The sequence below is a fragment of the Equus asinus genome, chromosome 1 (assembly GCF_041296235.1).
Source record: "Equus asinus isolate D_3611 breed Donkey chromosome 1, EquAss-T2T_v2, whole genome shotgun sequence".
Taxonomy (NCBI): Eukaryota; Metazoa; Chordata; class Mammalia; order Perissodactyla; family Equidae; genus Equus; species Equus asinus.
The window spans coordinates 197,035,546-197,055,954 of NC_091790.1; the positions used below are offsets into that span (position 1 = coordinate 197,035,546).

The 20,409-nt window shown below is 39.3% G+C and overlaps 2 protein-coding genes and 1 pseudogene across 2 annotated transcripts; all 3 read left to right on the forward strand.

Annotated features, from left to right (window-relative positions):
* The first annotated feature begins 964 nt into the window (after window positions 1-964).
* LOC106841894 (olfactory receptor 2A2-like) lies at window positions 965-1,897 on the forward strand. Its single transcript, XM_014858159.3, has one exon. It carries the CDS (start codon window positions 965-967, stop codon window positions 1,895-1,897), a length of 933 nt encoding a protein of 310 aa, XP_014713645.2.
* A 1,367-nt stretch (window positions 1,898-3,264) lies between these two features.
* On the forward strand, window positions 3,265-5,588 carry LOC106841897 (olfactory receptor 2A12-like; annotated as a pseudogene).
* An 8,741-nt stretch (window positions 5,589-14,329) lies between these two features.
* On the forward strand, window positions 14,330-15,262 carry LOC106841902 (olfactory receptor 2A14-like). The gene has a single exon (XM_014858187.3). It carries the CDS (start codon window positions 14,330-14,332, stop codon window positions 15,260-15,262), a length of 933 nt encoding a protein of 310 aa, XP_014713673.3.
* Window positions 15,263-20,409: the final 5,147 nt, after the last annotated feature.

A 20,409-nucleotide genomic window follows, 5' to 3' on the forward strand; every position in this document is an offset into this window, starting at 1 on the left:
GGAAATAGTATGCACCTGTTCTAAGTATGTTGTAAAGAAATATTTTGACATGGAAAATTATTCCGAGGTGTTTCTAAATGGAAGAAATACGTAAACTAGCAACGCTGTTTCTGTATTTTTTTAATTCATGATGTATATGAAAATAAATGTACAGTAAAAGGTATAACTGTACATACCAACCATTAACAATGATCATCTGTGATTTTATGTTTCAGGATATTACCTCTTTAGTCTTTTAAATACAGTTTCATAACGTTTTTCTAAGAAGATTATGAAACTTGATGTCAAAAGCTCATACAAGGTAGGTACCACCTTATTCACAAAATGAGCCATATTCTTAAAACTCTAATCTCTAAATTTAAAATGTTAAAGTCTGTAATTTTCTAACCAGGAATAAAAGAAAGAAAATAATATAAACTTGATAATATGGTGAGAGTTACAAACATATGTTTTGCCTAAAAATAAACCACTGAAGAATTTCAAGACCATTTTCTTCAATGTTAATGTTAATTTAGTGAAATAAACTTGACTCCATAAAGGAAGTCAGTTAAGATATATTATATTCTCAGAAGTAGTTATAAGAATCTGATATCCCCTATAAAAATGTATATACCTTCCCAAATTATATGTTCCTTCTTTTCAGTAACGACATTAGAAATTTGGCAAAAATCATGATATAAATATAAAATATTAAAATTCAGATAATGGTTTATATGATTCTTCACTAAAAGTAATCAGACTTTTTGGAGAAATGGCTGCATCCATGGCTGAAGTGGGGAATGTATTAGAAGAGCATGAAACGTCTTATAATATCAGACATGGGGAAGAGCTCAAAATGTATGGGAACATGTTAATAGGACAAAGGAGCAAGCTTTATTTTCAGGTAAACAACTCCAATTTTTGTTGATTCTCTGGTTCTGACCCTTTTATCACATTTCAGTCCTTGACAAACTGTCATTAGGGAATGGGAAGCAACCAGTCATGGGTCACAGAGTTCGTCTTGGTGGGATTCGAGCTCAGTGCAGACGTGGAAGTGCTCCTCCTCTGGGTCTTCTCCCTCTTCTACATCTTCAGTCTCTTGGCAAATGGCGTGATCTTGGGACTCATCTGTCTGGACCCGAGTCTACACACCCCCATGTACTTCTTCCTCTCACACCTGGCCATCATTGACATGTCCTATGCTTCCAGTAATGTGCCCAAGATGTTGGCAAATTTTGTGAACCAGAATAAAAACATATCCTTTGTTCCATGCATTATGCAGACATTTTTGTATTGGAGTTTTGCTCACACAGAGTGCCTGATTTTGGTGGTGATGTCCTATGATAGGTTTGTGGCGATCTGCCACCCCCTCCAGTACACTGGCATCATGAACTGGAGAGTGTGCTCGGTCCTGGCTGTCACTTCCTGGTCATGTGGATTTATTCTGGCTCTGGTACATGCAATTCTCCTCTTAAGGTTGCCCTTCTGTGGGCCGTGGGAAGTGAACCACTTCTTCTGCGAAATTCTATCTGTCCTCAAGCTGGCCTGTGCTGAAACCTGGATCAACCAAGTGGTTATCCTGGCTGCCTGTGTGTTTGTCTTAGTCGGGCCCCTCTGCTCAATACTAGTCTCTTACATGTTCATCGTCTGGGCCATCCTAAAGATCCAGTCAAAGGAGGGCCGCACAAAGGCCTTCTCTACCTGCCTCTCCCACCTCTGTGTGGTTGGACTCTTCTTTGGCATCGCCATGGTGGTTTATATGGTCCCAGACTCCAATCAACGAAAAGAGTGGGAGAAAATACTGACCCTGTTTCACAGTCTGTTTAACCCCATGCTGAACCCCCTCATCTACAGCCTGAGGAATGCTCAGGTGAAGGGCGCCTTGTATCGAGCACTGCAGAAGAAGAGGCCCACGTGAAGGGTAGAGAGAGTGTTGTTTGACTGGGGTTTTCCTTTTAAAATATGTGATTTGTGAAGTAAACTTTCAAAGGAATTTCCCAATTAGAATTTTATGTAGAAATAGTAATTGCCCGAATTCTATCTCTGACAATAGGGCAAAGTTCCATGGAAAAGCATATCCTCTAAACTTTAAAGACCATGTTAGGAGATGGGACAGCTAAATTATCGGAATATTTAGTCTTTCTTTTAAGAAATATTGAATTCTCTTTATTTTTTGAAGCCAAGAATATTAATGTATGGAAAAAAATACAAATGTAAGAAAATTATATCAATACATTTCTCTGGCTTATGTATTAGACATCTGTGACTTTGAGTCACCTTCTTGTAGCTGGAAACAGTGCAGTAAAATTAATGTCATGAGAGACAACTTCCAAAGTAGACTTGAAATTTCAACAAAGAAAATATTGCAGAGTTACATGACTCTACCTCCCCAGTTATGAGGCCAATGAAATAAGAGTTTAGAGAAACTCTAGATTACTTGATGGAATAATTTAGGAGTAAAATGGAAAAAGTTAGAGAAAGCTTTAATCCAACAAGGAACTGTATAAAAATCCTAAAATACATTAAAGGTTTAAGATTTGGTAAAAAGGAAATTTATTAGCAAATATGTAAATACTTCCAGAAATAAGAGTTTTGAATATTGCTTAAACATTACATGTATTTTGAGGTCATGATTTTTCTAACAATGTAAGATTTAATCCTGTTGAAGTTGAAAATTTTCCCACCAAAATTTGTGTACTGTTTGAACCAACTTTTCTGAAGATGGTTTGGAGTAGCATTAAGCATCATGAGACAACTAGGATATAGCCAACACCATTTGTCCTTCACAGTGGCAAAAGTTCCTCTGGCTGTATGAAATGATATTGAACAACTGTCTTCATGATTCTAATGAGGATTCAATAAGTTAGGGTTTCTCCCTTTTTGAAAAGTTTCAATATTTGTATATATTGCAAAACGATCACCACAATAAGTCTAGTTAACATCTCTCACCATACATAGTCATAAAGTTTTTTTCCTGTGACAAGAACTTTTAAGGTGTTATCTTTGTCACTTTCACATAAGCAATACAGTATTATTAACTATAATCACCATGCTGTACATACATCCCCAAGATTTATTTATTTTATAACTCTCAGCTTGTCCTTTGTGACCCCTTACACCCGTTTTGCCCACCCCCCACCCCGTGCCTCTAGCAGCACCAATTTATTCTCTGCATTTATGATGCCTTGTTTTTTTTTTTTAGATTCCATCTATAAATGAGATCAAATGGTATTTGGCTTATTTCACTTAGGCTAATGCCCTCAAGGTCCATCCATGTTGCCGAAAATGGCAAAAGTTCCTTCTTTTTATGGCTCTATAATATTCCATTGTGAGGTGTGTGTATCTGTGCACACTTCCATGTGTATACACACAACATTTTATTTATCCATTCATCCATTGATGGACAGTTAGGTTGTTTCTATGTCTTGGCTATTGTAAATAATGCTGCAATGACCATGGGGGTGCAGAATCTTTTTGAGTTAGTGCTTTCCTTTCCTTTGGATTATTAGCCGGAATTGGGATTGCTGAATCATATGTTCCATTTTTAATTTTTTGAGGAACCTCCATACTGTTTTCCCTAGTGGCTGCACCAATTTACCTTCCCACCAACAGTGCAGAAGAATTCCCCTTTCTCTACATCCTTGCCAAAAGTTATTATTTTTTGTGTTTTGCAGAATAGATGTCCTAACAGGTGTGACGTGTTATCTCATTGTGGTTGCGATTTGCATTTCTCTGATGACTAGTGATGTTGAGTACCCTTTCATGTACCTGTTGGCCATCTGTATGTCTTCTGAATGGAAGAATGCCCATTCAGATCCTCTGCCCATTTTTTAATCAGATTCTTTGTTTGTTTTTCTATTGAGTTGTATGAGTTCTTTACATATTTTGTATATTAACCCCTCAGGAGATAGAGGATTGCAAATATTTTCTCCCATTTGGTAGGTGGCCTTTACGTTTTGTTTATGATTTGCTCTGACATGAAGAAGACTTTCAGTTTTATTATAAAATGTATCATGATGTTAATTTTTCTCTATTTTTTGACGTCATCAGAACTTTACCTCAAGAGTGATAAAATTCTAGACTGAGTACAAAATTAAACATAATTAACTTTCATTTGAAAAATATAGAGTGCCAAAGCATAAAATATACACCTTTCAACACTATAAACAAACAAATGTGCTGAAAAAGACAACCAATCAAAAAGGTGCCCTAGACCTTTCACAAGCCCAAATAAATTACAACACAGACACACTACTAGGCAGAGGATCATCATCCGTGTATGCTTCCTCTTTTTGCAGTGTTTTTATGTCGTAATTTTATCTCTAAATTCTTCAATTTTATGTCTAAATTCTTCATGTGCTGCCAATATATGATTGTAATTATAATTTTTTTCCACTGGATTTATTCACAGGGTTTTTTTTTTTTCTGTCACAGTAACATTAGTTTAAACTTTGTATAAATTTCAGGTGGAACATTATATTTCATTTTCTGTGTAGATTACATCATGTTCACCCCCCTAAGACTAAGTTGATTGTAATTACAATTTAAAAATATAATCAATTCTGTCTCTTGCCTTTTCTGAGCAAAATAATTATATTTCCTTGGAATATAAAGTGCCAGAATTTTAGAGTTAGAAATTCTTCAAAGAATAGCTATAGTCTTTGCTGAAACATGAAATAGAAGATAGTTTTAGAGAAGATTACAGTTCAACTCAGTCCTCCAAATGAGAATAAAAAAATTGGCTTGACTGTTGCCCAAAGTCAATACCTCAGGTTCTAAGATGTCAGTATATATTTTTTTAATTATCTTCAATATTTTCAGCAATGTAAGCAAGCTTTGTACTTCTTTCTTTCAAACCTGGCCATCGTGGACATGTCCTATGCCTCCAGCAATGTCTCAAATGCTGGCAAATCTTATAATGCAGAAGAAAACCGTCTCCTTCGCTCCACGCGTCCTTCAGATTGTTCGGTATTTGGCATGTGCTGTCACAGAATATGAGTTTGGTAGTGATATTCTATGACTGGTAGGTGCCGATCTGCCATCCCCTGATTACACTGTCAACATGAGCTGGAGAGTGTGCACTGTCCTGGCCACCACTTGCTGGCTGTTCAGATTCCTCTTGCCTCTGGTCCATATTGCACTCATTCTGATGCTGCCTTTTTTAGACCACAAAATATCAGCCACACTCTCCGTCAAATCAGGTGGATATTCAAATAGGCCTGTGCTGACACTAGGCCCAACCAAACTGTCCTCTTTATGGGCTCTGGGTTTGTCTTAGACAGGACCCTCTCCTTGGTTCTGGTCTCCTACATGTGCATCTATTTGCCATCCTCAATCCAGTCTACAGAGGGCCGCAGAAAGGCCTTCTCACCTGCTCCTACCAACTCTGCATAGTCGGACTCTTCCTTGGCAGTGCAGTCATCATGTACCCGGCTCTCAAATCCAACCATTCTCAAGAATAAAGGAAAAGCCTATCATTGTTTTGCAGCCTTTTCAAACCTCTGCTGAATCCCTTGGTCTACAGTTTGAGGAACCCAGAGCTGAAGGATGTCCTGACAAGATCTGTGGGAAGAAGAGATCAGTGTGAGGGATGGTTTGTAGCACCCTGAGAGTGTGAGCTTGTCCTCACGATCCTGGGTCCTTAAATGCCTTTTTGGGTCATTTAACTTAACAAACCCAGTACTCTTGATCTTTGGACTTCTTATAAAGTGAGAGAATAAGTACTCTTACTGTTTAAGCCATTGATGCCAAACCTGAGATAAACATTATGACACAAAATCGCAGTCTAACCCTATTCACAAACATAGATGCAAATTTTAAAGAAAATACTAGAAAACAAGTCCATAAAATAATATTACATTATAATAAAATTTTTATCCCCAAAATGCAAGAATTGTTTAACATTCAACCAAAGAAAAAAATTTGCCACATTAATAAATTAAAGGATACGCATTGCCTATTGCAAAGGTTTGTACTTGTCTTGACTAAATGACTTTCAACTATATCACTCCAATTTATCTTTTTACCCAAATCACTCTACAAAATAAACAAACCTTAAGAATGAACGCAGAATAGAGTATTGTCTTCAGCCACCTCAGACAATATATCCATCCCTCAGGAGATTTCCCTTCTCATTCTGTTTGCACTGGTTATTTCCTAGAAATTCCATCTGCCTTTAGATTGTGTTGGACTCCTTAGTTCATTAATTTCACATCTTCCTCTTTCTTGGTTAACTCCCTTGTTTTGATGGAGTGTATGCTACACTAGTTCCGTATGGTTAAAAAGGCATACCATAGCAGAACTTATGGTGAAAACAGTCATAAGCAATAATAATTTCTCATCGTCGCCTATGTTATTTTATTTTTTTAAAATGACCCATTGAAATTCTATGAGCTAAGTAGACCTAAAATTAAGTAAGACAGGACTCAAGACCTGCAAAAGAGGAATTATTGTCTCAGAGAAGGCAACATATTAAAATAATATTTAAGTGCGGCTCTAGGTGTCATCTTGTGATCTGTAAACACCTTTCTCTCTAAACTGACCTTCATTCAATAAAGGTCCATCACAAATGATGAAGCCCAGCATGCTGTGTAATATTTATTCTTACTAAAACATAATTCAATATAAAAATTAATAACACTCAAATGAAGTCTAAGATTTTCCACAGTAAATGTTTTTGCTCTATCCATTTCAAAGATTAAAAGCAAAAAAATGGAGACAAAACATGACACCTCTTTGGTCCACAGTAAGATGTGTTAAATGTCATTATATCATCTTCATCAAAAGAAATTAAGTGGTAATTATGCATAACTGAATGAACATGCAGTAAATTTTTATCCTTAGCTCTATCTGGGTGTTGGTGAATGATATTTCTTTTTCTGTAATAATCTTGCTTTGCTAGTAAAAAATGGAAAATGAACAATAAACACTACGTAAGGTAATAAGTTATTTAAGCACAACACTGAAGTATGTTATAATAAGTACTTCTAGTCTGCCAGAGAAGACCAATTTGGGTTGGGATAGTTGAAGAGGGATCCATGAGTGCTTTGAAAGATTGGTTTTATGTTTAAAGTCAAATGGGTAATACAAGGAGAAAATGGACTTGAAACAAGGAGTAAGAATTTCAAGAGGAAGAATACTGGGAGTAGGACTTGAGAGAAGTAGAGAGCGTGTGTTGGAGAATAAGGAGGTAAGTGGAGTGTGGTTCTATTGGACACACATTATTTTAAGAAAAGAAATAACCCCAATTTGTCTCCTTTTAAGTACACTTTTTACTACTCCCCAATAGATTAAGTGGATTACTTTTATTATGAAGTGCTCCTTCCACCACAGTTTGAAGAACTAAGACTCTCTAGAGAAGTAGATTAAGGTAGAAACTTAGGAAATTAGGCCTAGAAGGACTTGAAAATCATCAAATATTAACACTTAGTGAGAGACTGAGAGAGAAAGAGACAGAGAGAGAGATGTTCATTTTAACTGTAGCACTTAACCCGGGATGCAGAAATAAAGATGTGGCTCAGAAATCTGGAAATATTGGAAATGGAGGGCAAACTAAGGAAAATTAAGGAAGAAGCATATCTAAATTGTCAAGTCAAAAATATTTGTAAGTTATAAATGTGCAGTGATTGTTTGGCAATAACATTGTCTCCATTGGGAGATAGACTATTTCTCCAAGACGATGTCTTAACAGGGTCAGGGCGTCACCTCCTGTGAGAGATCCAGGAATTACAACCTCTCTTCTGCTGTCAAGCAGGAGGAATTATTGAGTGGAACAATTTTAAAACTGATAAAATACATATGAGACAAATCAATTTATGAGAGAATCTTGAATTTTTTTTATTTTCTGTGCTAGAGTCTTGCATAGTTTAGAGACATCCTGGCCTCACCCAATCCCAGGCAAACAAAAACAAATTCCAGACAAACCCAAAAATGCCCATGGGAGACTGACAGCAGAAAATGAATTGACATGGGAAATGCATTCATGGGTTCACCTGCCCATAGGAAAGAAGCAAACTGCTTAAATCTCTCTGGGGAGAATGTGAGTAGATATAATTCACCTCGGTTCTGTCTCCTGAATCATTATTTGTGTCTGTGGGCAGGGAGTTGGGTTCAAATGATGGTAGGAAAGCCCCTTCCTTGCAGAAGCAAATCTCCCATAAAGTTCAGTGATGAGAGCTGTGTATCTGGGCTTCCCTTCCCCATGAGGCGCCTTTAGAGAGGAGATTCAATTCGAGGCTTCTCTGTGAGCTTTCTTCTAAGCTCAAGGCCACATTTGATAAAAGAACACAGATGGTACCACTGTAAGGAAAAGTGGTTCATCAACCGTGAGCAGGGGTCTGCAGGTGGGTAATGGGAGTGAATGAGATCACTGGCTCCAGGGATCAGTGACTAAAAGCCTTCCATGTGTGGTCCTAAGCCTGTCTTCATAACTAGGGGCCTGAGGGGATCTGTAGGAACCACTACCTATCCCCATGGTGTGGCCACAATGGCTCTGTTCGTCTAGGACCCTCCATCCATGTCTCACTCATCATCCTCATGTGGCAGCTGTTGGCTTTGTCATGACTGTGTCAGAGGAGAGGAGTCAGCTAACCATCCATGTGATAAATCAACTGGCTCAAAGGCGACAAGGAACTGCAGGGGCCTTGAGTACCAGGTGCCTCTTAGAAACAGAAGATGCTGAAGGCAGAGGAGAGTGGTTTGCTTGCCCTAAGACTGATCTTCCTTCCCTGCTGCTAAGCTCCTGCCCCACAGATTCTCAGAAACATTGTCTAACCAAACAGGTCCCATTTCTCACTTGTCCAGGAGACAGATGGCCTGGTCTTATGGGGAAACTCAGTGTCTCTTTTTGTTCCTTATTTTGGCAGAGGAACATTATGATTCCTTAACCTGTTTCCAAATGATTATTAGATCCAGAAGTTACCCTGCAATGATAGTTTTCAAATCCCTTAAAATATATTTTTAAGCACATATTAAGGGTCTTATGTGAGTAAACTCATTTAATTATTTCAACTATCTTGTGAGGTAGGGTTTAGTATTCACCCCATTTTGTAGATGGAAGAACTGAGGAACAGAGAAGCACAGATTGGTCACAAAGCTAGTACGTAGCAAAGCTGGGATTTGCACCCAGGAAGTCAGGCTCAGATTTCAAGTTTTCTTGTTTGCTTCTTAAACTGTGCCTCTCGTTAGGGTCAAGCTGAGTGTTAAAGTAACAGTTGGAGATGGTAAGTAATTTCTGAGTAAGCATGAAAATTGGATAACTGTGCTTCCTGAGAACTCCATCTTTGACAGACCAGGGTTCTCACTCAGAGACTGATCAATGGAAACTTTTACTTTGGCTCACTGCTAAATATCCTGAATATGGCCCCCTTTCCTTTCGCAAGGGTCACACTCTCTCTCACATTGGGATATTTGGAATGGCAGAACTGCCATTTGAGTTTTAAAACCTGTATTTTCTTCTTCAGTCCAGGAGTGAAGTTACTGTAAAGGATTCCTCCATTTCCTTTTTAAACAATTTTAAAAATCAGCATATAGAATCATTAATAGAAATGAAAGTAAAATGTATGCTTTTTAGTTTAAACTCAGAAATAACCATAAGAAAAAGGTAGATGTGAAAGAGTTTACAATCCCATGATTTTGTTGGGTCTCTAATCCCAATGATTTGGAGTTTGCCTTCAATTTTGTGGTCTCCTTAATACTATTAATAACAGCTCACATTTATTTAACTCCTAATATATACCAGTTTAATGGTATTTGTTCTTCACATCAGACCGTAGACATCTGTTGTCACCATGTACAGAGGAATTAGTGAAGCACAGAGTAAATTACTCAAGCTCACGTGTTCACCTTGCAGAATCGGGATTAGAATGATGGTCTGACCAACATGTGAACCATGCTCCCATCATCTCATTCAGGGACCTTTTGTTTTTCAGGCCCTGCAAATTTTCATGTCGTGGAAGAGGAGAAAAATATATCCATGAAACTTTTCTCCTTATTCTGGGCACTGAAGATCTTTCTTTAATGTGTAGCTAGAGTGGATGGACACTTAAAGAAATCTTCACGTGGGTATCTCTCTGTGTATTGTATCTGTAAATCCTTAAAAATTTATGCAGTGTCTATGCCCCTGGAAGTCTCAGGGATTAAGATCTCTCTGAGATCCCAGTCAGCTCGATTCAGTGAGACTGATTAACACAACATTTGGTGTGTCCACGAAGGGCCATAATGCATTGTCATTAAATTTGCATTGTCCAGAAAATTGGGCAGTTTCTCATTTCATCAATCTCCTAATTGGGACTTCAACATATGTCCTTTAAGTTGTGCTCTATTGCATGAAATTAAAATACATCAATTAATAAGTCAAAGTATATCTATCAGCTCAGATAAAATCAATTCAATAGTATTTGAGTGACATTATAAGATATTTTTGGGTGCTCCAGTGAAGTGTCCAACCAAAACTTAGAGAGTTACTTTAAGAGGGCGACCTCCTTTTAATAGGCACACCAAATTCATGTAGGCATAGACACACAAATTCACATGAAAGGAAGCAATTGTAGCTCAAATTTGCAATTTCATGGCACTCTGATCAACTGTGTCTACTAGTGGCCATATTGCAAGCATAGGAGTGTAAATAAAGGGAATTCACAGAGGTAAAGTTTGACAGGAGTCCTCCAGCGGTATCTAGGGAAAGAGCAGAATTTCATGAGCTGACTTGGGATACAACGTTCCCGCTAGAAAGTAGGCTGATTCTAAGAGTCTTTTTCTAACAACCTGATGGAAAGATACCTGGACTTGATGACGACTAAATTCCCTGTCACTTCTGATTCTGCCTGTACAGGTACCGATTTTATTGTTGTTTTCATTTCTTTTGGTTTTTAACATGAAATGCCCAGAAGCTACATTACAGATAAGAAAACTAGAAGGGCTTTGAAATGTGCTCCTATCTATGACTAAAGTCACTTCCTTAGACCTTTGCTCTGCTTGTGCTCCCATTCACATTTTGGTGGATGTTTCCATAATTTTCAACTGGATTTAAGATTTGTTTTTACTTTTAGTCAATAGAAGATCTTGATCTTTTTCTCTATCTGTACAATTCAGAAAAAAATTCTATGAAGTAAAATGAAATTGAGGTTTTCAATATCTCCTTTCCTGTCCAATAATAGCTGTTTATCATAATAGAGTGACTTATTTCTCCCATTTGAAGCTCTAAGAAAATCAGCTCACATTTGAGATTCCTGTTAAAATTTGATGAGGGTTACTCTCAAGATGAGCAAAAATGATGGGCAACTATGGTTGTATATTACATTGTGGATGTTTCCAAAATGAAAATACCTTGTTTTTCTCATGATAATGCATAAAGTGTATTAAAAAACAAACAGCAAATATGCAAACAATTTATAGAAGAGGTATGCCCCTGCATAATCCTACTCTCTAGAGAGAAAGTGCAGTATCCTTTTTAACTTAAAGAATTTACCCTTATATGTGTAAATAGATACAGAAGACATGTGCTTATATTTTAAAATATGAATCAGATCATATTATATACACATGGTTTGACTTTACGTGGAAAACTTTTCCTTTCACTGTATAAAGACCTATATTATCTTTTTAAATGGCAGCATTGTTTTCTGTGCTTTTTACAAAGTTGCAGAATATTTTAACCCATTCTCCAATTTATAAACTTTTATGTCTATTCCAAATTTTAACCATAAACAGGATTATAATGAATAATTGACAATCTCTTGGTCACTGTGGTTTGAGGACATTTGATTTTTTCTGTTCCCAGAACTCACCAAGTCCTTCTTGCCCGGGGACTGGCCTTTACTGTTCCCTGTACAAAGAGCGGTCTGTGTGGCTGCAGTCAGGGTGGACTCCCCTCCATTGTTTAGATTGCACCCATGTGTCTCCTCTTTGGAGAGACATTTCCTGACAATCCCATCTACAGGAGCCCCTTCAAACTGGGTCACTGTCTATCATTTACCCTGTTTATTTCCTTCACAGGACTTTTCACTCTCAACAAATATCTTCTTGGTTTATTTACTCCTGGTGTTTTAGGAGTGGTAAGTAACCATGACCTCTCCTTGCTGCAAGTCTGAAAAAATAAATTGAGAAATAGACACAGGAATCAGGTAGAAATTAAAAATACATTTTATTAGTGAGGTTCACTGGAAAACATCGTTTATATCTTTAACAAAATTTCTCTCCAAATTACAATCACAATTAGCACCCCCGTCCCCGCCCAATGGGGCCAGAACATGCCCCTGCAGGCTGTAACCTGAAGGATAGAAATGTATCTGACCAAACAGGAGAACAGAGGAGGAGCATCCTCACTGCCTTTTTCCTGTTTCACAAATTGTGTCAACTAGAGGACAGAGAGGGCAGGTGTGCTCCAAAGCGCTTCATCCAGGGTAGAGAGGCTCCTCCCCTCTGTGGGAATGTGAGGAAGAGGACATAGTTGGACCACCTACTTGCTCAGAATATGTCTCCCCTTCAGAATATCTCCCTTATCCACTGCTGTGCCTCCAGAGCCTAGAACAGAGACGGGAACAGCTGATGCACTCAAGGAGTATGTGTGAGGAATAGTGGAAATATAAATTTAAACTGTATGAAATTATTCACATATCAAATTAGCAAAGGTTAAAACTGATAATTTGTAGTATTGGTGCCCAAGTGGGAAACAGGCGTGATTCTCACACACTGTCAGCGGGAGGCATTGGTACAAATTTTCTGCAAAGATGCTGGCAATAGGTATCATAGCTTTTAGCATCTGCAATTTCACTTTTAGAATATATCCTAATGAAATAATCAGGGGGGTAGACAAAACTTCAATTTGAAAGAATATATATTCTCAATGCTACTAAAGGTAATAGAAATAAAAAACACAGATTTCCAACACAAGGAAATTAAATGTTATTATAATACAATATTGTGCTAATTTTAAATGCTATCAGTAAAATATTACTTAAATACATAAAAATGTTCTGAATATTAAATGAAAATGGTAGTTAAAAAACAGTCTGTATGGGGCTGGCCTCGTAGAGTAGGGGTCAAGTTTGGGTGCTCGACTTTGGCGAACCAGGGTACGTGAGTTCGGATCCTAGGCATGGACCTACACAGCACTCATCAAGTCATGCTGTGTTGGGGTCTCACATACAAAATAGAGGAAGATGGGCATAGATGTTAGCTCAGCAACAATCTTCCTCAGCAAAAAGAGAAAGATTGGCAACATATGTTAGCACAGGGTCAATCTTCCTCATCAAACAAATTTAAAAAGTCTGTATAATATAATCCCAATTTTAAAATATGAATTGAGTATCTAAGTGTTTACTAAAAGAAATCATTGAAAGTACTTTTTAAATATTATGTTGGATTTGAAACATTACAGTAGTTTAAAAATAAAGATAGTTCAGCTTGTTTCTGGAATAAATGTGAAGAAACATAAAGGGACGCATGAGGTCACCTGGTCTCTCAACGTGATGTTGCCATCCAGCCCTTCAGGGCCCTTTCTCCCTCTGCTCCTGGACACACCCAGGCACCTCCCAGGAGGAGCACTCTAGAAACAAGTAACCAACTGATGCTGCAGCTGGTCCCACTCCCTGTGAGCTGCTCAGAATCCATCAGAACAGCAGGAGGCGGTCAGCATGGGAACAGTGGTGAGGACGGTCTTCAGGGGATTGGATGACAATGGGAGTTGCCAAAGCTGGGAGGAAATCGTGAGGACGAATGATTCTGTCACACCAGGAAATAAGCTAAGCTCTGGGATTTGTCTCTATATTAAGTTATAAAAGGGAAAAGAGAGAACACCCAAACAAAATACAACTACTGTACAGTTGTCATCTTTATAGATACGCACAGTTAATGTAAATATATTTTCTCCTTTTGAATTTCATACTTGAAGAGGCTGCCAAAACATCATCATGTATAACTGAATTTAGGATATTTGGATATGTTTATTATGTAGCCAAAATATTCTTTCACTTATACATAAATTTCAGTATCAAGTGCTGATAAAGAATAAATAAAACTCTCACAATAAAACTACAAACACTGGAGATGGAACAGAGGTCCCAGAAGATTCTAATGTATCAGATTATGTTGTCTTATAATTTATTTTATCTATAATTATAAATATGTCATAATATTCCATTGATTCAAGGGGCTTATTTTTCTGACTTATATGAGCACCCTGAGTCACTTTTACAACATATCTAAAAATAAATTATAGAAAAACTTGCCAAAGTAATACATTTCTAAATGCTAACTCTGTAAGTTTCAGTAAATATTTTGCATTTTGATTGCCCTACAGCTCCAATCTTCCTGTTGTGGACATGGGCTTGTCTGTCTCTGCCACAGGAGCATGGCAGGCAACCAGACGTGGATCACAGAAGTCACCCTGCTGGGATTCCAGGTGGACCCAGCACTGGAGTTGGTCCTCTTTGGACTTTTCTCTCTCTTCTATACCCTCACCCTTCTGGGGAATGGGGTCATTCTGGGGCTTATCTGCTTAGACCCTAGACTTCACACCCCTATGTACTTCTTCCTCTCCCACTTGGCCATCATTGACATGTCCTATGCTTCCAACAATGTCCCCAAGATGCTGGCAAATCTTGTGAGCCGGAAAAGAGCTATCTTCTTTGTTCCTTGCATTATGCAGACATTTCTCTATCTGGCTTTCGCTCACACAGAGTGCCTGATGTTGGTGGTGATGTCCTATGATCGTTTTACAGCGATCTGCCACCCCTTACGTTACACTGTCATCATGAGCTGGAAAGTGTGCTTGGTCCTGGTCATCGCTTCATGGGCATTTAGCTTCATCTTGGCTCTGGTCCATTTAGTTCTCATCCTGAGGCTGCCCTTCTGTGCGCTTCATGAAATCAACCACTTCTTCTGTGAAATCCTGTCTGTCCTCAAGTTGGCCTGTGCTGACACTAGGCTCAACCAAGTTGTCATCTTTGCATCCTGTGTTTTTATCTTAGTCGGGCCCCTATGCTTGGTGGTGGTCTCCTACACACGCATCCTCTTTGCCGTCCTCAAGATCCAGTCTGGGGAGGGCCGCAGAAAGGCCTTCTCTACATGCTCCTCCCACCTCTGTGTGGTCGGGCTCTTCTTTGGCAGCGCCATTGTCATGTACATGGCCCCCAAATCCCACCATCCTGAGGAGCAGCAGAAGATCCTTTCCCTGTTTTACAGTCTTTTCAACCCTATGCTGAACCCACTGATCTACAGCCTCAGGAACACAGAGGTCAAGGGTGCCCTGAGGAGAGCACTGTGCAAGGAAAGGCCAGTGTGAGAGACAGCAGAGATCATCACGGGGGTGGGGGCTTGGCTCCCTGTGAATATGGTGGGTGGCATGTTCTGCCTTATGCTATAACAGATACCACTTTCAAAAAGATTATAGATCTAAACATATAACCAGAAACCATAAATATTTTAAAAAATAAAATAGATGAATATCTTCATGACCTTGGGTAGGCAAAGATTCTCAGAGATGACCCAAAAATCATAAAACATACAATTTGAAAAATTGATAAATATTGGGCCTTTTTAAAACGACTCATTTTGTTCATTGAAGTCGCTGTTAAGAAACAAGAAATGTAAGGCACAGACCAAGTATTTTGTATTTTTTAAAATATAATGGTCAGTCAGGTGTGGCCACAAGAGGAGACAAAGGAGAGGCTCAGGACAAAACACTTGATTATACTCCCAGGTCCTGGAGACGGGACCTGGGGCACAGCATGCAAGGCCACATGGGCATGGCACCAGAGTGGTCTGGAGCAGGAGACAGGAGTGAGGAGAGGTTTACACCACCACCTTTAAAGGCATTTCTGCAGGAAACACCCAATAGAGACCAGAGATAAGAACAAGTTGGAGTTCTTATAACAGCTAAATCTTTACCACATAAAGAAAGATAATCGTGCAGCCTGACAGAGCAGGCGAATCCTAAAGCAGCGAATTCCTCTGATATTTGGAGCCCAAGTCATCCTATTTTCAATAATCCCATTTGAAATCTCTCTGGCCTTCCTTCTCCCTTGAAGTATAAAGTGCTGTATAATAGTATATCTTACTGTTTTCTTCTTTTTTCTTGGTCCTCCTCAATCAGTTTGATAATCAACATGTGCACGTCTAAACTTCATACAACTGCACATGCATTTCCCCTCGATTTTACCCATTTCTTGGTATTTAAATGTTCCACTGCCTAATTGCTCTGCAGTTTGGTTTGAAATATCTTTCTGTCACCGTCTCACAAGAAGATGTGAGCATTCATGGGCTTCCATCTGTCTTACTGAAAATGAGTATTAAAAAAGAAATGTAATGGAATATTTTTAAAAAGAAAGAACAGTTTGCCATTGTAAACTTCAAGGTCGTGGAATGATGAATCCCTGATCTCGAAAAGCAAAATAAAATGAAATAGATATTTTTTAAAATAATAACATAAAATATGATTTTTTTTCTCATCAGTGGGATTTTCAAACCCTGACAAACTAGATAATATCTTAAAATCTCACATCAAATTTTTAAAATATACTGCTCCCAAATGTGAGAATAAAGTAAGAAAAAGTGCTTTTCGGTACAAAATTGTAATTATTATAAAAGGTTAAAACACTAAGAGGGCTTTTCAGTGCAGCTGCTGAGAGAGAAAGCGGCCTGAGGCCCCACCATGCAGACAGGGAGGCGGTGGACACTGCAGGCCCTACTGACAGCCTCTGCAAGGTGCAGCAAACCCATGAGTTTTGAAGATGCATGAAGGTCATCAAGATAAATGTTTCTAAAAACTTGTCATAGAGAAGACTGTGAAACAACTACTAGGGCCACAACTGTGTGTTACAAGAGGTACCAAAATTTATATCACATAGGTAGTTGTAGATGCATGTTCAGTCCTTAACCATGGTATTCCAAAATCCTTCACTACCCAAGTATGGCATGCAACAGTTTGGAAAGTAAAAATGAAGAATTGACAAGAACAGATGAACAGAAGCAGACAATGAAAATTAATATTTTATTCGACATTGATAACATATCTCACAATAACTTATAGAGAAAAAATATATTAATGGGGAATTCTACTTCTGGTATGACAGTGTGACAAACGTTTGTGGACATGCTCCCCAGGGAAACTGGTGAAAGCTATTTTTAAACAACCAGTCAAACTCTCTGGAAATGGCCTGAAGGGCATACAACAAATGAAGAAACATTTCTTCAAGAAAATCTACTAAGATTCAGTCTGAAGAACAAGAGTCTGATATCTGAACAGGTCGGATGCCTCCCTCCCCCTCCTCACCTCATGGAGAAGGAAACTCCACTGCAGACACATGCAGACAAGTCCACAGGGTTCCCCTCCCCCTAACTCCCCAACAGAGGGCCGTCTCCCAGGAGGGGCAGGACACAGCATTTCTCATCCAGCCTGAAAGACCTCAGCATTTCTTCATCTGCCCCAGAGCTAACTGCTACTGAGACTAAGTTCTGGGTGAATGAGGCAGGAAGTGGGGGATCCCATCTTCTGCTCAGCCCCCACTTATGGGACAGAGACTCTTCTTTGGGTACAGCAGTGCTGAAATATGGGGGCCTTGTTCCCCTCTAATGTGGTGGTTCCAAACCACAAGAGACAAGTCAAGAAGACCTGAGGCTTCTACCCCCCATCTACTACATACTGAGGCCCATTCCTAAAATGGAGATTTCAGGGAGAGTTATGCCATTGTTCTCACATCTAGTCACAAAATCATGACTCAGAGATTTTGCCTGGAGGTAAAATCAGGACAGCCATCAAATAGCTATTGATCTCTCCTAAAGAAGCTGACTCCACTTGCAAGAGTGTGGAGAAATTCAAGCCTACGAGTGCTCTCGAAACAATGGAGTTTGTGTGGAAAGGAGGTGGGAAGAGATGGTTACATCCATTGGAGATACAAGCTAATCTATTGACTGGCTAGTTTTCAGGAGAGAACTGGAGAAAGAAATAGCTGAGAAGGGCCCTCCAGGGGTCAGAAGGAAGCTCCAACACTGACCTCTGATGGATCCCTTCAAGAGAGTCCTAATTTGGTTGGATTTTTGTCTGGAGTAATTTATACTCTAGAGCATTGCCGAGAACAAGAGACTAATCAGCCCACAATAGTGGGGTTTAACAGCTGAGTGCGGTCAGAGAAATAGACAGGCAAAGTGAGACTTGTCACAACCACTCTAATCCCACGGTGACTGTAGGCATACCCAAGCTGTTACCCTCTGAAAAGCAACACCCTGTGATGTTAACACCTAAAACTGATGTGCTGGTGGATGGGAGAATAGACTTCATTAGAGTAGTCTACCTGTCGATGCCAACAATCCGTAACTAGTCTATAAATCGGATTTGGGGTGAGTTTACTGTGAGCCAACCTTGAGGAACATAAACCCCAGAGAGTCCTTTCACAAAGAAATGGAGCACTCCAAAGAAGTGAGGGTGTACAGAGTGGTTGTATACTGTCAAAGAACACGTATATCATATGATTAGAATGTCCCTTTTATAATAGTCATGAGGTTGCTTTGCAGGAACAGCCATTTGGTCAACAGAGTGTGTCAATGGTCTCAAGATGGGTGGTCACAAAGTGAGCACAGCAAGTCAGCAATCAATCCACAGTTTGGGGAGAGATGCTTATCCTTAAGGAAATAATGATGTGGGGGAAGTTACATCCTTACGTATAAGGACATTGTTTTTGTCTTTGGGAAGTAGTAAATACTCAAAGCAGATTCACAATGGATGCTCAACAGCCACCACATCAGGCCCGTTGGGAAAAACAATGTCAGGCCAAATTACTTTTACACCAAATGGCTTCCTCATATACTCCAATATATCCTGTTGCTTGTCATTTATTTATCACAGCCAATCAATAAACAAGTAATCAAACAAATAGTAACAAAAAGACCCAGGTCAGTTGTGAGAGAGGTACCAATACCCAGAGTTTTATCTAAAGTGTTGAGTTTACAACAAAAACACTATGAGACATGTAAAGAAACAGGGAAGCACGACCCTTACACTAGAAGAAAGCAGACAACAGAAACCACCCGTGAGAGTGACCAGATGTTGGATTTAACAGACAAGGCTTCAAAGTAGCCACTATAAACATGTTCAGTGAACTAAAGGAAGCCATGATTAAAAGAGTAAAGGCTGTACCATTTGGACCACCACACTGCATTTCTTTAGAACAAAGATTGCATTTTACAGTCCATACTGCCAACAATGGGCAAAGACATATCACATCCAGTAGACATATTATGTTGCACATCGTTCTCTAAATAGTGATTTGTTAGAGAATTGGAGAGGGCCATTGAAACATTTGTAATCTAAAATGGGAAGAGAGAGAGGCAGGAAGGATTGGTTTACATGCCTCCGTTAGTGTACGTTCACTGTCAAATGTGAGGAAGGCCAAGGAGTCCCCACTCAACAGCATCCTCCACTTTTCTGGGAGATTTGAGGAAAGGGGGTGAGGGAGGATCCTTGAATCATACACAGTTCTTCCCCATATTATCTCCACTTTCTGTTCTCCTACCTTATGCTGTTGTCCCTGGGTCAGGGCTGCAACTGTGGTTGCCAGAAGCAGGGATGATCACTCTACAAGAAACTGTAGCTGTACCTTTAGACATTGATGCCAGAATTCCTGAAGGCTGCTGGGATGCAGGTGTTTTCACTCCATCAGGCAAAACTGGGGTTGACAGTTGTCAATGCAAATAATTCATAACCAATCTATAAAAGAAAATTGGGGTAAGTTTATTATGAGACAAATGTGAGGACCAGCTTAGCCCAGGGCCTTCCTTCCCCGTGGAAGGAAGGGCACCAAAGAAGTGGGTGTACAGAGTGGTTATATACCCTCAAAGAGCATGGTTCACATATGATTGAAATGTCCCTTGTACAACAATCACAAGATTGCTCTGTCTGCACAGCAACTGATGGACACAGCAGGTAGCAAGTCTGCTGTCTAGATGGACACAGCAGGAAGCAGATCTATTGTCTCACGCTGGGTGGTCACAGCGTGGGCACAGCCATCAATTCCTAGCCTTGGGAGAGAAGCTTATCATGAGGTAATGCAAATGCAGGGGAAGTTGCATCTTTATCTTAAAGCCATTTTTTCTTATCTTTGGGACACAGCAAATGTTTAAAGCACAGCCACGTCAGGCCTTTTTGGAAAGAGAAGCTCAGGCCCTGTTAGATTTACACCAAATGCCTTCCTCATATTCTCCAATATATCCTATTGCTTGCCATTTATTTGTCACAGTGAATGCAGCTGTATTGCCTAGTGGTTGAGGAAGCCCACAAGTTCAGTGCCTGTGTAGTCAGACCCTATATGAATGGGAATGGACTTAGGGACACTTGCTAAACTAGTATTGCTCTCAGCAATCTGTCACAGCACAGTCCCTGAAACTAACATCCCTTCCAAAGGTGGAAAACTGGATTCAACTCAACGATAAGTGGAG

Coding starts and splice junctions, on each gene's coding strand:
- LOC106841894 (XM_014858159.3), top strand. CDS start 965: ATGGGAAGCAACCAGTCATGGGTCACAGAGTTCGTCTTGGTGGGATTC.
- LOC106841902 (XM_014858187.3), top strand. CDS start 14,330: ATGGCAGGCAACCAGACGTGGATCACAGAAGTCACCCTGCTGGGATTC.